Source organism: Poromitra crassiceps, assembly GCF_964638095.1.
Source record: "Poromitra crassiceps genome assembly, chromosome: 14".
In the NCBI taxonomy this organism is placed as follows: domain Eukaryota; kingdom Metazoa; phylum Chordata; class Actinopteri; order Beryciformes; family Melamphaidae; genus Poromitra; species Poromitra crassiceps.
Window position 1 is genome coordinate 29,333,331 of NC_139633.1, and position 18,012 is coordinate 29,351,342.

Here is an 18,012-nt window from a genome sequence, read left to right on the forward strand (position 1 = left end):
GACAGCCATACCTTGTCACCCACCGTGTAGTCTGGTGCAGGGGTGCGGTGGCGATCGGCCGATCGCTGGTAACGCCCCGAGGCCCTGAGCAGCGCCTCACGCGCTTGCGCCAGGTCCTACGGCACCGACGGACATGAGCCTGGACTGACGGAACCAGGATCCTCCTGAGAGGGAAAAAGGGGCGGCTGATAGCCGTAAATGCATTGAAAAGGGAACATACCAATAGCAGACAATGGCAAGGTGTTGTGGGCTTATTCAACCCAAGGAATCTGGGAGGACCAAGACGAGGGGTTGGTGGATACCAGACAACGGAGGGCAGTCTCCAAGTCCTGGTTCGCCCTTTCTGACTGGCCGTTGGATTGAGGATGGAACCCTGATAACAAGCTGACGGTGGCACCGATGGCGGAGCAGAAGGCTTTCCAGACAGCCGAGGTAAACTGTGGCCCCCGGTCGGACACCAAATCACGGGGCAGACCATGGATCCGGAAGACCTCCCTGACCAGCAGATCCGCAGTCTCCCGGGCGGTGGGCGGCTTGGACAGGGGTAGAAAATGCACAAATTTACTGAAACGGTCAACAACAGTAAGTATTACTGTATTACCATCAGAGACAGGCAGGCCAGAGACGAAGGCCAAGGACAGATGGGACCAGGGACGGTGAGGAACCGGCAGGGGACGCAGCAGACCGGTACTGGGCTGGGTGGAGGATTTGTTCTGGGCACACACAGGACAGGCAGACACAAAAGATCTGGTATCCTCCTTCCAGGACGGCCACCAGAACCGTCTCTGGAGGAAGGCTTACGTCCTGGTTATCCCCGGATGACATGTGAGGCGGGAAGAGTGAGCCCACTCCAACACACGGGACACCATGGTGTCCAGTACGAACAGGCGACCTGGGGGGCCGTTACCTGGGTCAGGCTGCATTTGTTGGGCGTCCCTGACCTCTCTTTCTATGGTCCAGGTGATGGCAGCAGCAACCACACAAGATGCAGGAATGATGGTGTCGGGCGGGGCCTTGGGCTCAGACTCAGTTGTGTGCAGACGAGACAGCGTGTCAGCCTTGACATTCTTGGAGCCTGGCCTGTAGGTCAAGGTAAAGTTGAATCGACCCAAAAAAAGTGCCCACCTGGCTTGACGTGTGCTGAGTCGCTTCGCCGACTGGATGTACTCCAAGTTCACACCAAAAAAGGAAGTTCGGACCCCTCCAGCCAGTGTCTCCATTCCTCTAGGGCCAACTTCACCGCCAAGAGCTCACGGTTTCCCACATCGTAATTCCTCTCGGCTGGGGAGAGACGGAGAGACAAAAAGGCGCATGGATGCAGCTTACCATCCTTTGAGTTCTGCTGAGAGAGGACCACCCCCACCCCAATCTCAGAGGCGTCCACTTCGACCACAAATTGCTTGGTCGGGTCCGGCTGAATAAGAATGGGCTCCGTGGTGAAGCGGAACTTCAGGTCCCTGAAGGCTGCCTCCGCTGCAGGCGTCCACTGGAACCAGCTAGAGGTGGAAGTCAAAGCAGTTAGTGGGGCGGCAATGCCACTGTAATTATGGATAAACCTCCTGTAGAAGTTGGCAAATCCCAGGAACCTCTGAAGTGGCTTCAGGCCGGTAGGGTTCCAGGACCGCGCTCACCTTGGCGTTGTCCATCTCCATTTGGCCGCCGGCCACTATGTAGTCCAGAAAGGTGACAGACGGGACATGAAACTCACATTTTTCCGCCTTCACAAAGAGGCGGTTCTCCAGGAGGCGTTGAAGTACTTGGCGGACGTGCAGGACATGCTCTGAGGGGTTCCTGGAAAATATCAGGATGTCGTCCAAGTAGACAAACACTAAGCGATATAGCATGTCCCGTAGGACATCATTTACCAGGGTCTGGAAGACGGCGGGGGCGTTGGTCAGGCCGAAGTACTCAAAATGCCCCAGGTGGGTGTTGAAAGCCGTCTTCCACTCATCTCCTTTTCGAATCTGGACCAGGTGGTAAGCGTTGCGGAGGTCCAGTTTAGTGAAGATGTTTGTTCCCTGGAGAGAGTCAAAAGCAGAGTGCATGAGTGGCAGAGCATATTTATTTTTTACCGTAATGTTATTTAGCCCCTTGTAGTCGATGCATGGCCGGAGGGATTTATCCTTCTTTTCCACAAAGAAGAATCCTGCCCCCAGTGGCGAAGACGACGGCCGGATGAGACCTGCGGCCAGGGACTCTTTAATATACCTCTCCATTGATTCCCTCTCAGGCCGAGAGATGTTTTAGAGGCGGCTGCTGGGAAGAGGTGCTCTAGGTAACAACTCAATAGGGCAACTCATAGGGCCGATGGGGAGGCAGAGAGAGAGCTTGCTCCTTACTGAATGCTGCTTGGAGGTCATGGTACTCAGGTGGCACCCGGGACAGGTCCAGCGTCTCTGGAGGGGACACCTGACAAGGGACTGAGGCAGAGCAGACTGGAGACACATGGTATGGCAAAAAGCACTCCAACTTGAAATCTGGGCCGATGCCCAATCAATGTGAGGGCCATGCTTGACAAGCCATTGGTGACCAAGTATTATGGGAATATAGGGTGAGTCCATGATAAAAAACGTAACTCCTCTTGATGGTTTCCTGACAGCAGGAGGCGTACTGGCTCAGTCTTGGAGGTCACCCGGGCTAGAAGGCGTCCGTCCAGGGCATTGGCCTCCAGGGGCTGATCCAGGGTCTCAGTAGCAAGACCTAGCTGTTTCACAACATGGGAAACCAAAAAGCTTTCATCAGCACCAGAGTCTAGTAAAGCCAAAAATGCAGTGGACTGACCTTTAAATGTGAGGGTGGCATGCAATTGCGTGCGTGGACGAGGAGTGAGAGGGCAGACAGTGGGACTCCTCTCCTTATCTGACGAGCCTGCTAGTTTGATGGACGGTGAGGGCAAGAGGCGAGGAAGTGGCCGGGCTGGCCACAATACAGACAGCTGTTGCTAAACAGGCAACGTTGACGCTCCTCCGAGTCGAGGCGGAAACGGCCGAGTTGCATCGGCTCCGAAGCAGGAGAGGTGTCACGCCTCAGAAGCTCTCGAGCAGCTTCGGCTTCACTCGGGCGAGCTCGGCTCGGCATGCTTGGCAACAGGGTCACACGAGGATTGTTGTTACCGGGGAAGCGTGTTTTCTCCCTCTGTCGTTCCCACAAACGGTTATCAATACGGGTGGCCAGAGTTATTTTTATTTTTTTTCTCAGATTTGTTTATTAGTTTTTCAACAACATACAGGTGTTCAAAAGGTCATTTGTCACGCTTTGATATTGTGTCAAATAGTATGCAGACAGAAACATAAAAACCAACACCAACACAAACAAACAACACAAAACGTACATATTGGTCACCAAGAAGAAAAGAAAAAAAAAATCTATACTAAATTTACATGATATAGAATGATACATTCCAAACCCACCATCTGTGCATGAAAGACTGTTACTCTGGAATGGCAGTAAACTCCAACTTTTTAACGTGTGTAAAAAAGGGGCCCCAGGTTTGATCAAATTTGGCAAGTGAGCCATTTACAGAGCACCTGATTTTTTCAACTTTAACAAAATAAAGAATGTCCCTGATCCATGCGGAATGAGAGGGGGGTGCAGTTGACTTCCACCTAAGCAAAATCAGACGTCTAGCTAATAAAGTTATAAAAGCAACAAAGTCTGCTTTATATTTTGGAAGCGGCAGAGTGTGAGGCAGAACCCCAAACAATGCTGTAATAGCTGCTGTAAAATTGGGTCCCAGTCTGAAATTGATTTAAAAATGTCCAGCCAATAACTGTACAGGGAAGGGCAAGTCCAAAACATGTGAATATATGTAGCAGGAGCCCGGCGACATCGGTCACATGTAGGGTCAACATCATTATAAATCCTAGAAAGTCTGACCTTAGCGAAGTGAACACGGTGAAGGATTTTGCATTGGGTCAGACCGAATCTAGCACAAATAGATGAGGAGTGAACCCGATGCAGAATGTCCTCCCACAGTTCCTCGGAAATCTCCTCACCCAGATCCTCCTCCCACAGGGTCTTTATATTATGTAGTAAGGCTGGGCGCAATGAATGAATATGTTGATACAGACAAGAAATCAAACCCTTTACAAAAGAAAATGGAGTTAAGAAAGAGTCAATAGGTGAGGGCTCGTGGCCAGAGTTATTAATGCCTCCAAATGGTCTGGCTCCGGATATGCGATTAGCTCGTCTTTTATGGGCTCAGACAGCCCGTTCAAAAAACCTTCCTGAAGTGCCTCGCTGTTCCACCCACACTCCGCTGCCAAAGTATGGAACTCGACGAGTAGTCGGCCATGCTGCGGGAACCTTGGCGGAGGGACAGCAATCTCCGTCTTTCCACTGCACGGGGTGGTCAAAAACTTCACGGAAAGCCGCAATGAACGCACGGTAGGATGAGGAAGTGGAGGTCCGTGTCTCCCACACTGCTGCAGCCCAGGCCACCGCACTGCCCCGGAGAAGAGCCATTATGTAGACAATCTTGGCTCTGTCTGTGGAGGACAGAGGCTGCTGGTCAAAAACAATTTGGCACTGCATTATAAATGCATGGCAAAGCCCGAAGTCCCCCCCATACTTATCGGGGGGAAGAACCCATGGTTCCTTAGCTGGAGTGGGGGACATGGACAGCGGCGGAGCTGGAGCGGCTGGACTTGGGCTCGCAGAGGTCCCGAGCTGGGATTGGATCCCGGTCACCTTGGTGGTGAGATCACGGAGGGCGTCGGTCACTCCCTGCAGCACCTGGCTGTGTTGATCGAGGACAGCTCCCTGGTTGTTGACAGCCTGGCAGATCGAGGCCAGGTCGGCCGTGGAAACGTCTGCTGGGTTCATCATTATGGCTGGAACATTCTGTCAGGCTTCAAGCAGGAAAAAACCCAAAAGCAGACGGACAACCAGGTAAGTGTCAAAAATCAACAAAGGTTTCATTAATGGATCAAGGTGGGGCACTCTGTGTGCTCAGTGGGGGAGAACAGGCAGGCAGGCAGAGGATCCTGGGAACACAGGGGAAAAATGGATCAGGCAGGCAGGCAAAACGGGGAGGCAAAAGGATTCTCAGCAAAGTGCGAATGAGGGTTAGAAGCTTCGTAGCGATGCTCAACTGGCTGGGTACAAACCGTGAATGGCAATGTTCCAGCAAGGACTGACAGGCCGAGGCAGTACTTGTAGGCCAGTGCTGATTGGTGGTGATTGAACACTGATGCTGGCCAGGTGTGTGGAGGCTGTGGAGCCTCCCACAGGTGGCGTCACAGGCAGAGTCATAGGTGGAGTTGTGACAGTGCCTTAGTGAAGTGGACAGCTACAGGGCTGGATGGATCATGATTATGGATGGCAGACCTATGCTCAGTGATATGGCTTTTGAGCGTTCTTGTTGTTTTCCCCACATAGGCGAGCCCACAGGGATATTGCAACATATAGACAACATTTTGTGTTTTACATGTTATAATTCCCTCGAAATGAAGCCTGTTACCCGAGTGTGGATGGTTGAAGGTCTTAGTTTTATAGGTGAAATGACATTGTTGGCAATTCCCACATCTGTAATTGCCCGAGAGGACTTGAATGAGAAAGCGAGAGGGGGGGGGGGGGGGGGGGGGGGGTTGGGAGAGCACATAGATTAGGTGTTTTTTTATAGACAGCACAAGGAGGGACATTAAAATTAGCTTATAATGCCGGGTCTGTGTCTAATATGTACCAGTGTTTTTTAATGATCTTCTCAATGTCGCGTCCAACAGGTGAGTATTGGATGCAACAGGTAATTCTGGGATCAAGTGGTTTAGTTATTGTCCTTTCCAGGTATTCAGCTTGTGAGGTATTGGCAAACCGTGCAGCCGCTTCTGTGATCCACTCCTCCCTGTAGCCCCTTCTTCGGAAGCGCTTCTTGAGATCTGTTAATTGTAAGTGAAAGTCTTCATCAGAACTGCAGATACGTCTAATCCGATTTAATTGAGAGATGGGGAGGCTCTTTTTAAGAGGTGTCGGATGATATGAGTCCCCATGTAAAAGTGAGTTTCTGTCTGTACTTTTTCTATAGAGGTTAGTTTTCAGGGAAATGCCCTCCCTGATCATTAACTCATTGAGTGCCAGCCACTTTTGGAGAACGGACGCTCCCAGTGCCAGAGTTTCAGAGCATTTTCAGTGATGTCTCGAGGCCCACAGAATATTGTGTGATATTACTATGTAAACACCGAACACGCACAAAGAACGATGAGACTCTCTTCTATCATCTGCAAAAAAAAGTTTATTGATCCCATTTTCCGTTCTTTAGTTATGAGCCGGAGAAGATAGGCTGTTTTGAGCAAAAAGACACTTTTCAAATTAGAAGCTGAGTTATTCCGCCTTTTGTGAAATGCAGCATTTCAAGGACATTCACTGAGTCTGAAGATAATATTTTCTGATGTAGTGACTGGTGTAGTTGTGTGGTGCCTGCGTGCCCCACCCCCCTCTCCCCCCCTCAGCTGCAAACTCCTCCCCACACTAACACACAGCCTAACACGCACCCACTCTATTTTCGGAGTGCTCAGTTTTTTTGCGCCGGCTCCCAGCGCGACACGGAAATGCCAAACCGGACTGCAGGGAAAGGTTTGGCCCTTCGGCGTCGGGTGCTGCCTTTCTGGCGGCTAATCGTGTGAAGAAACTATGCAGACAGACAGACAGAGGCAGAGGGGCTCAGTTGTGTGCGCGGATTGACTGCTGTTAGCAGCCAACATCAGCTGCAGTCAGAGCCATCTATATGGCTCTGGCTGCAGCATGAGATGTTTCTCTTTGATCACGGGGGTTTTTCCTGCTGTTTTCCGGACCTTCCTCTAATCTGGAGAGCACTGTCGCCACCTAATGGGTCGGTAAAATAGGTTATACACATTTAACATGCCCCAAAATTTAGGCTTTGATCCACGTCCCACCGTCAAAAAACGCAATTGACGACTTTAGTCGTCATTGGCACTCAACGTTACTAAAGCAATTGACGACTAAAGTCGTCATTGGCACTCAATGAGTTAAAGAAAGTTCATTTTATGGGCATCAACAGAAATAGAAAACTTAAGATGTTGGTTCTGAAGATTCATAAACTCATGGAATTGCATTAATTGAGTCTTGGATCCTGTCCATATGAAAAAAATGTCGTCCAAATACCTCTTCCAGTTGGAGAAGTGATGAAGAAAATTATTAGTCTGTAAGTTAAAAATAGTATCCGCCTCGAACAGTCCCACGTACACGGAGGCAAAGCTCGGTGACATGTTGGACCCCATGGCCACTCCTGACACCTGAAGGAAGAAATCAGCACCATATAAAAAATAATTAGATGTGAGCACACACTCAATGAGATCCAAGATGCACTGGGTGCTAGGGGTGTCCTCGGTTCTTTTATCCAAGAAAAATGTTGCAGCTTGAAGGCCTCCTTCAAAAGAAACGTTTGTGTATAGTGATTCAATGTCCATTGTTACCAAATATTGTTCAGTATCAGTTAATTCAATAGATTGAATGATTTTGATAAAATCCATTGAATCCCTTGTGTATGACGGGAGGGCTGTCACTAAGGGCTGAAGAGAAAGGCCGAGATTTTTTCAGTGACAGAACCCATAGCAGCAATTATGGGGCGTCCAGGGGGTGTGTCCACAAATAATTTATGAATTTTAGGAAGGGTGTAAAATACAGGTGTGATGGGATACTCAACTTTCATAAATGCGTGTTCAGGTTTTGTGATAAGTTTATTTTCAAGGAGCTGGTTGAGTAGACTGTGAACCTGTGTCTTAAAGACAGAAATGGGGTTGTGATCCAACTTTCTGTAAAACTTAAGATTTGTTGAGTTGCTTTTGGATTTCCCTGTCATATTGAGGACCACGATAGCACCCCCCTTATCCACAATCTGAACCACCAATGTTTTATCATCCCTTATACAGCCTTAAATTCATCCACTTAGATAGATTATTCCTCACTTTGTACTCCTTTCTTTTACTAAAGATAGTAGACGCATCCCTCTCAACCAGTCTACAATAAATGTCCAGAGATGGGTTTCTGTACTTCGGAGGTATAAAGTAGGATTTACCTCTAAACTTGGTAGAGGGTGCTGTTAGGAGTATCATGTGGCTCTGTGTTCGTGGTGGGTTGAAGCGGGACATCCTGTGTACTGCTGCTGCTGCCGCTGCTGAGGACAGGTACAGTATAGAGTTAGTAACCTCATGTGTATGAGCAGTCTAAGAGTGGCCATTACGTTACGTTAAACCAAACCTTACGATGATGCATTTGATTAGTGTTCATGTTAGCTGCTGTGGCTAGCGAACACTAGCTCAACTGACGTGGCCTGCTCTCAGGCACTCAGGCTGATCAAACATCCCCGTATTCAAAGCACTTCATACTCCCAGAGCTGCCCAAACCATATAGAATCCTCTTTACCCGAAATGAAACGTCCAGCGATTGTGTGTTTAACTCCAAAAAACAATCCACTAACATTATTAAGCTAACCGGGAGTCCCACTATAAACCAAATAGGGACTTTTGAGTTGAGCTATATGCAGAGCTGGACAGAGCTATCATCTGTTTGGAGACCAATAATAAGGAAAACCAACACACACATTACATTAAAAAAATCTGTCAACATCACATAGTGTCTTTTCTTTCATCTTTAATCTTTAATCTTTCCATCATTTAATGTATCCGCGATTTAATGTCAGAATGAAAATCCGCGTTGGATAGTCTGCTGAAGGGCTGTCTAAAGCAGCAGCTTGTATTCACATCAGTCATTTGATTTACTTTGATCAGCGATTTCTGTCTGATACAGCTGCATACATTGATACAGCAGCAACAAATGTAAATGTGTAATCTCAGTCTATACATTTCCACAATCTGTAAGCCTATTTAGACCATAGATTTAGAAACGCATGCTCAATGAATAATGATCTCTATCACTCATGTGTGTGGTTGCACTGATCGAATAATTCATATATAAAATAGCCTAGTATAAAGCCTAATAGCCTACTATAAAAGAGAAAACTGCTGAACTGAATTGAGACGATGCGGGCATAGTTATCATTGATAAAAACTAGCCTATTTTTGCTCATATATTGGCATACAGCCTACAGGACACAGTTCCAGCTGAAAGATGCAAGAATAGCCTGCATATTTAGTATTGGGGCTATCCATATTTATCCCATATCTATATTATATGTATAGGCTTTTCTGGCATGTAGGAGAATATCACCCTCACTCCATTTGAGGGTCCATTCATGATATGCGCCGCGGTGATTAATAGTGATCATATTTCTCCACGCATCGTTGAGCTGTTAAGACATAAAGTGGTAAGTAGGCTTAATTTAATTATGTAGCCTACAGAGCCACAAATGTTTTTCTTGTTATATTCTCAGTTGACTGCAATCTATTTTTCATATGGCGATCTTATATGAACGGTGAGTGACTCCAGAGAGCCGATTATATGGGTCTGTCATGGATTTTGATCTTATCCTCTGAAGCTAACCTGGTCGCGACCAGGTTAGCTTTGCAGCGTCAGTTGCCATGGTGATTGAAAGTTAACTTGCTTTGTAGTACGGCTAAACCAGGTTTAAACTCAAACTTACTCGGATAAGGCATTAAACTAGCTTCGTAGTACAGGCTACAGGTGTGCATAAAATACAGGTTAAGAACTTATTTCTTCAAATACAAAGATGTGAAATAATTATCGGTTATTGTATCCGTTATCAGCCAGGAGAAGCAGATATTTATCGGTTATTGTATCGGCTGAAAAAAATTGATATTGTGCATTCCTAATTTACAGTGGATTTCACTCCGTGTGTGTGTGTGTGTGCGTGTGCGTGCGTGCATCTGTGTGTGTGTGTGTGTGTGTGTGCGTGTGCGTGCGTGCGTGCGTGCATCTGTGTGTGTGTGTGTGTGTGTGTGCGTGCGACGCGTGCGTGCGTGCGTGCGTGCATCTGTGTGTGTGTGTGTGTGTGTGTATGTGTGTGTGTGTGACATTACATGACCTAATACTTCATGTGTTCTCCAGAGTCCACCAGGAGAGCTCAGAGGTTCCCAGTGGTCAGTCTGCCCAGGAGCTTCAAACAGACCTAGACTCCATATTTATGGTGTGTAAATGTACAACACATTTTACTGCAGCTACTGAAATACAAAACAAGTACGCCAGTCTTAACAGTCTGTTGTTGTTGTTGTTGTTTCTCCCCTAGTCTCTCCCCAGACTCAAATAGTACGTTGAATCGCTGCGCTCTGCATACTACACAAATGAGTATGTGCCACTTCACAGCCACTGCTGGGGTTTGAGGGCGGGTCTAGGCGGGTTGAAATTGAATGAGTGACAGGTCATAAGACCAATGAGAGAGCGGTTCAAAAAATGGGCTGCGCCTCCCGTGTCGTCTGATCGCAGATCACAAAGTCGTTACTGAGTGGTGGAGACTGAATCCACCACTGGCCAATCACTGGCCAAGTGAACGGTTCACTTCCATCCCCAGCTGGCTGAGGGGAGTGTCCCAGACCCAGAGAGATATCTGCAGCATGCAGTAACATAGTGTATCCGCGTATTGGCTGATCACCAATAAATATGTTTTGATAAGGTTAATAAGCAGTGACAAGCAAACCTTCTGTCTGGAAAGTTTTCAAACAATAATAATAACCGTAATAATAACATTAATATAAAATAATTATCAAATAAAGAAAGCAAAAAGGGATGTAATGAGTACATGGGTCTGGCGTTGAGACTATTTCTCCCCAAACCCTGTGTGACCTCCTGAATCAGGAGGTATTTTGCCTACTTCCTGGTCATTATTGTAGATAAGAATTTGTTCTTAACTAACTTCTTGCCTGGTAAAATAACGATTGTTGGTTGATGAGGTCTTCAAGCTGCACTCTTTAGACCAGTGGATCTGATGTTATTACAGTATTACTATTTTTCAGATGTTTAATTCAAATATTATTCTGTTGCAGCTGCTTGAGGACAACATTGCCACCTTTGTGAAGAAGGAGCTGAAGAGATTTCAGAGGGTTCTGAGTCCAGATTACCCAGAATGCTTAGAGAGTCCTTTGGAGGAGGAGGAGGCGGTGGACAGTGAGGAGGAAGAGCAGAGGAGGAGCAGCACAGAGGCTTTTCTAAACATCACACTGCTCTTCCTGAGGAGAATGAAGCAGGAGGAGCTGGCTGACTCTCTGCACAGCAGTAAGAGGCTTTAACAGCTTTAACATGATGGAGAGGGGAAGTGGTGGGGAAATGGGAGATATATGATATAGATAAATATAGAGATTTCTCATGAAAGATCGATTCAATTCCAGATTGCAAAGTAATATGCACAATCCTCATGAATCATCAGCTAAAATCATTGATTTATTCATGTGGGTGTATAATGCTGCACACAGTATTATTTAAGAACAAATGCCACCACAGATGCATTTCACATTGGGTAGTACACACAGTCATGACCTGTTTGTCCACCAGTGATGAGCAGAATAGATGCCATGGGGTCAGGAAAAGTATGCATTCACGGATTAATATTAACACTTCTCATATTTACAGCAACATCCACTGATTGATGTAATTTGTCCTTTAAGAAACTCTTGCTGCAGTGTGCCAACGTAATCACAAATCCAGTCTGAAGGAAAAGTTTCAGTGTCTGTTTGAGGGGATTGCTAAAGCAGGAAACCCAACACTTCTGAATCAGACGTACACAGAGCATTACCTCACAGAGGGAGGGAGTGGAGAGGTCAATGAGGAACATGAGGTGAGACAGATTGAAGCAGCATCCAGGAAACCAGTGAGACCAGAAACAAGAATCAAAAGTGAAGACATCTTTAAACCCTTACCTGGAAGAGATGAACCAACCAGAACATTGATGACAAAGGGAGTGGCTGGCATTGGGAAAACAGTCTTAACACAGAAGTTCACTCTGGACTGGGCTGAAGACAAAGCCAACCAGGATATGCAATTCATATTTCCATTCACTTTCCGAGAGCTGAATCTGCTGAAAGGGAAAAAGTACAGTTTGGTGAAACTTATTCATCACTTCTTTCCTGAGACCAAAGGAATCTTCAGATTTGACAAGTTCCAAGTTGTGTTCATCTTTGACGGTGTGGATGAGTGTCGACTTCCTCTGGACTTCCAGAACAACAGGATTGTGACTGATGTTACAGAGTCAACCTCAGTGGACGTGCTGCTGACAAACCTCATCAAGGGGAAACTGCTTCCCACTGCTCGCCTCTGGATGACCACACGACCGGCAGCAAGCAAGCAGATCCCTCCTGAGTGCATTAACATGGTAACAGAGGTGAGAGGCTTCACTGACTCACAGAAGGATGAGTACTTCAGGAAGAGATTCATAGATAAGGAGCAGGCCAGCAGAATCATCTGCCACATCAAGACTTCACGAACCCTCCACATCATGTGCCACATACCAGTGTTTTGTTGGATCACTGCTACAGTTCTGGAGCTTGTGTTGAAAACCAGAGTGAGAAGAGACATGCCCAAGACCCTGACTGAGATGTACATCCACTTCCTGCTGGTTCAGTCCAAACAGGCGGATATCAAGTATCATGGGAGTGCTGAAACAGATCCAATCTGGAATACAGAGAGCAGGGAGATGATTCTCTCTCTGGGAAAACTGGCTTTTGAGGAGCTAGAGAGAGGCAACCTAATCTTCTATGAAGCCGACCTGAGAAAGTGTGACATTGATATCAGAGCAGCCTCAGTGTACTCAGGAGTGTTCACACAGATCTTTAAAGAGGAGCGTGGGCTGAACGAGGACACTGTGTTCTGCTTTGTCCATCTGAGCATTCAGGAGTTTCTGGCTGCAGTTTATGTCTTTCTGTCCTTCATCAACACTGGTGTCAATCTACTGTCAGAAAGTCAATCAACATCCTGGTGGTCTACACTATCAAGAGACAAATCTAAACTAACACGCCTCTACCAGAGCGCTGTGGACAAGGCCTTACAGAGTCCAAATGGACACCTGGACTTGTTCCTCCGCTTCCTCCTGGGTCTTTCACTAGAGACCAATCAGACTCTCCTAAGAGGCCTGCTGACACAGACAGGAAGTAGTTTGGAGACGAATCAGAAAACGGTCCAGTACATCAAGAAGAAGATCAAGAAGAATCCCTCTCCAGAGAAAAGCATCAATCTGTTCCACTGTCTGAATGAGCTGAATGACCGTTCTCTAGTGGAGGAAATCCAACAGCACCTGAGTTCAGGAAGTCTCTCCACAGCCAGACTCTCCCCTGCTCAGTGGTCAGCTCTGGTCTTCATCTTACTATCATCAGAAGAAGAGCTCGATGTGTTTGACCTGAAGAAATACTCTGCTTCAGAGGAGGCTCTTCTGGGGCTGCTGCCGCTGGTCAAAGCCTCCAATAAATCTCTGTAGGTGCATGCATAACTTGATGTCTTCAATATGAAATGCAATATACAGAAAAAACTATTTTCAAATTTCTTGTTCATGGCTAATTCTTTCCCAGGTTGAGTGGCTGTAAGCTGTCAAAGAGAAGCTGTGAAGCTCTGGCCTCAGTTCTCAGCTCCCAGTCCTCTAGTCTGCGAGAGCTGGACCTGAGTAACAACGACTTGCAAGATCCAGGTGTGAAGCTGCTCTCTGCTGGACTGGAGAGTCCACACTGTAGATTGGAGAGTCTCAGGTCAGTATCCCTTAAGATTTGTGCGCATGCGCACACATACTTCGCACATACTTACTAATTTACTTTGAAAATTTGGTTTGGTTTGGTTTATTGTAAATAAACCAAATTTTATTATAAAATGACCGTTTCCCATAACTTGTGAGTGATTTATATTCAGTGTTGAGCAAGTTACTCTGGAAAAGTCATTAGTTACTGATTACTGATTACTCCTTAAAAAGGTAATAAAAGTGACTTTACTTATTACTTTTTCAAAAGGTAATTAGTTACGTTACTAGTTACTCTCTTCTCTTTTTTTTTTACCCCAAACACCTTACACTTAAGTGTACACTTACTACCCAAAGTGGATCTGTTAATCCAGTGAACTGTTACACCCATAGCTCCTGTTGTTAGCTGTCCAGATGTTAGCTGTAGTGGAAACAAAGCCTATCTCACCCAGCATCGGCTTCAACTTAGCCTCCATCCCCGCATATTCTCTCTCGAGTTAGCCAGCAAACGTCTTCCTCTGTGCCAGCTTGACATTGTTCTTCGTGGGTATTTTCTCTATGAGTGCGGGTGAGTCAACAGTGGAAATAGGTAGCATCTCGTCCATGATATACCCAGCATGAGTTGGTGAGCAGAGATGTCTTATGTTGTTTTGGTTTAATCCCCAATCCCCCCAATCCCCCTCCTATGCCCCCCTCACTATTGTTTTTGTCTGTGAGTTGTTACTTTCTTTTAAATCAAAATCCAATAAATATATTGTAAAAAAAAGAGAGATATACCCAGCGATGAGCTTCTAAGTCCTTCTCCACTTACGGCTGGTTTTCCTCGGCTGAAATCCAGTTTTTGTTGTTTTGCTGGAGGATCACTGCCACTGGCAGTAGAGGCTGCACCGTCGGGCATTTTTTCAACCAGTTTCACAGTGCTGTGCTGCCCTTTAAAATGTTTCATCAAGTTAGACGTAGTATTTTTCGCGGTTGAAAACATTTTGCTGCTCGCACATAGTTTACAACGGACAGTAATGTTTTTTGCATCTTGCATCAAGACAAACTCAAAATAATGGCATGAATACCTCCAACTTTTGAGCGAGTATTTCTCTTCTCCTTCAGCCAGTTTGTTTTGAAGTAGCCGGCGTCCCGTGTTGTGCACAACCATGCTCTGACGTATATGTGCGCGTCTGCGTAACAGGTCTACCTGAGATCGTGAGGATTACTTTTTCTTTTCTTCTCTTTTTACATAGAAAACACTGCATTCTGGCAGGTAATGACCTAACGCAGTAACGCAGCCTTTCTTGGATTAGTAACTGTAATATAATTACTGTCTTGGAAATTGTAATGCCTTATATTACTTCGTTACTGAAAAAGTAAGTAATTACAGTCACATGCCCAACACTGTTTATATTTCATCGCATAGTGAGTACACAAGTCACAACATGCACATGTGAGTGTTTCTGGCGCTTTTAGAATGTGTATTTTGGGTGACTGAACGGCGATACCATAGACTGCCATTGTAGTGCTATCTGACTAATGTTTGCAGTGAGGATTGAGGAGTGAAACGTGCTTTCTAATGCACGTGCAGTGAAGTGAAGATGTTGGCGTATCCCTTTAAAACGTTAGCCATGGCTTTTCAATCAGCAAGAAGTATAACAGAAAACATGGATTTATTTTTATTAGCATTACAATTTTTATTGGTAAGGATCATTGAATGGATTATGCATTACGTCACGGTCAGCCAGTGTCTGCAGTGTCTGGCAGGAGCAACTGGGAGAACACATTAACGTTAGGTAAGAAAGATGCACAAAGTTTTATTTATACAAAAAAAAACTACTAATGCTACATGTTACTTATTCCTTCTCAAACTACTTCCTACATGGTGTTAGTCTATCAAAAATATCTTAGCTGTCATTGATTGTGTTGCATAGTGGTTTTCTGTACTGTTGACAAATTGTGATATTGCAAGTCGCTTTGGACAAAAGCGTCTGCTAAATGACGTAATGTAATGTAATGTAATGTTGTAATAGCAATTAGCAAGCACCTTTGGCTTGGCACCGCTAGTCTCTGCCTCTGTATTTCTTGGTTCTGTATGGGTCCGGTTCTCAGGTTTCTAATAATAGACGCGTCCAATCTGGGTCCGGGCACAAATCTCCCAGGGCCATTACGGTCTGGGTCTGTCATTTTGGACCCATGAAGACTTCTAATCCTTTAGCCCAGTTATACTCAACTTGTGGCCCGGGGGCCAGATGCGGCCCCCTATAGGGTGCAGAGTGGCCCCCTGACCATTTTCTAATTAACAATGAAAACTAATGTTAAATAAAGATTGACTGAGCTCCAGCTAAATTGTCAGGTATTGCAGCCTGCTTGCCACCCAGGCACTTACTATATGTAGCCTACCTAATTTATATGATATACATTTAACCAAACAGGTCGACTTTGTGCACATAGGATAAGTAGGTAAATTTTCTTTTGGAGAGAGATCCTTTATTGATTTGTTTGGGAAGAGGGTTTACTCTGAACACATTTGAGAACTGAACTGAATTGAAGAAACTGAATTTCTACCTTTTACTGTACAGTACCTCCAATACACTGGATATTGGGTTTGCATTGTCACTCTGATTATTGCTTGTTAACATTCTGCTTGGTGGTTCAAAAAGTGGCCCCCAGGCAAAGCAAGTTGAGTATCCCTGTTTTAGCCCATAGCACACCAATCAAACATTCCCCAACAACTCCCAGCATTGTTGTTGTGCTTTAACCTGATCAACAGATGACCATTTACCTCCTGCTTTACATACAGATTACTATCATTTTTCTCCTGCTTTACATACAGATTACTATCATTTACATCCTGCTTTACATACAGATTACTATCATTTACATCCTGCTTTACATACAGATTACTATCAGCAGACAAACACCTGTTGGTGATTTTCTCTGTCCATGTATTTTTAAACCAGGTGTGATACCCTTCATAGCCCCTCTGAATGACTTTCCATGAGAGCATTTCATTCTTTCCTCTCTGTGCTGCCTCAGTTGTTGAAACCTTTATTTTACTTTACTTTATTGGTATTTAGCAGACGCCTTTATCCAAAGCGATTTACAGCATGATCATATACAGCACACAATAAAACATGAATAGACAAAAAACACTAGTGAAAATAGGAGAAGCCAATATAAAAGGGGAGATTAAAAGTGTGAACAATTAAAGGAGCATACATTTCAGAAACAGAGAATTAAATTAAAAACACATGGAAAGCAGGCAGAGAGGAGGGAGGGAATTCAGGAATGGTCTATGTAAAGTCTGAAGAGTTGAGAGTTTTAAGTTTTCTGCGGAAAATGGGTAGTGATGCGGCAGTCCTGATGTCAGAGGGAAGTTCATTCCACTATTTTGGGGCCAGGTACGAGAAGAGTCTCGACCGAGAGCGGCTTCTGAGCCCACGTAGCAGGGGAGAGACGTCCTGCACTAGTGGAGGGGCGGAGCGGGGCGGTGAGAGGTTTGGAAAGTGACCATAGACTGTAAGTACGAGGGGGCTGTTTGGTGAACGGCCTTGAAAGCCAGTGCCAGAGTTTTGAATTTGATGCGTGCCAGGATGGGAAGCTCTCGGAAAAGGGGGGTGACATGGGGAAATCTAGGTAAATTGTAGACCAGACGGGCTGCTGTGTTCTGAATGAGCTGAAGAGGAAGTATTTCTGAAACAGGGAGGCCTGCCAAAAGGACATTGCAATAGTCGATGCGCGACAAGACCAATGACTGTACCAGAATTTGTGTAGCTTCTCTGGTGAGAAATGGGCCGATCTTGCGAATGTTGAAGAGGGAGAACCTGCAGGAGCGTGCTGTTGCGGCAATGTAGGCAGAGAAGGTGAGTTGGTGGTCGAGGATCACTCCCAGGTTCTTAGCTGTTTGAGATGGAGTTACGATGTGGTTGTCAATGGAAATGGAGAGGTCAGTCAGGGCGGATTCTTTGCCAGGGAGGAAAATGATCTCGGTTTTTTCAGGGTTGAGTTTGAGGTGGTGAGCAGCCATCCAGACACCAACGTCTTTCAGGCAGGCAGAGATCCGTGACCCGATTGAAGTGTCAGAGGGGGGGAAGGAAAGGTAAAGCTGTGTGTCGTTGGCAAAGGAGTGATAGGAAAAACCGTGAGATGAAATGATGTGACTAAGTGAACCCATGTAGAGGAGGAACAGGAAAGGACCTAGAACAGAACCCTGAGGGACACCAGTGGAAAGGGTGCAATAAGGGTTTTAATAAAAACGTCAAAGACTGGTTGAAGCTCCACCAGGTTTGTACACACTCTTAGGAGTGTGTACAATAAGTACACACTCCTAACTAAACTGAACATAATTTGAACTGTCTTAACTGTGATATTTGAATTGTTACTGTATTGAAATTTGACCTGGATTTTACTTTTAGTAGCCTATCTGATCTTTGCTATGTGTCTTT

General features: G+C 45.8%; 1 protein-coding gene across 1 annotated transcript in view; it reads left to right on the top strand.

The window, feature by feature from the left end:
• Positions 1-18,012, top strand: part of LOC310789122 (protein NLRC3-like) — a gene marked incomplete at both ends in the record, with an annotated part of 126,101 nt that overhangs the window by 106,093 nt on the left and 1,996 nt on the right. Inside the window, one exon of the mRNA XM_083650716.1 lies at positions 13,425-13,598. Coding sequence (XP_083506842.1) covers positions 13,425-13,598 — 174 coding nt within the window. The remainder of the gene's footprint in view (positions 1-13,424; positions 13,599-18,012) is intronic.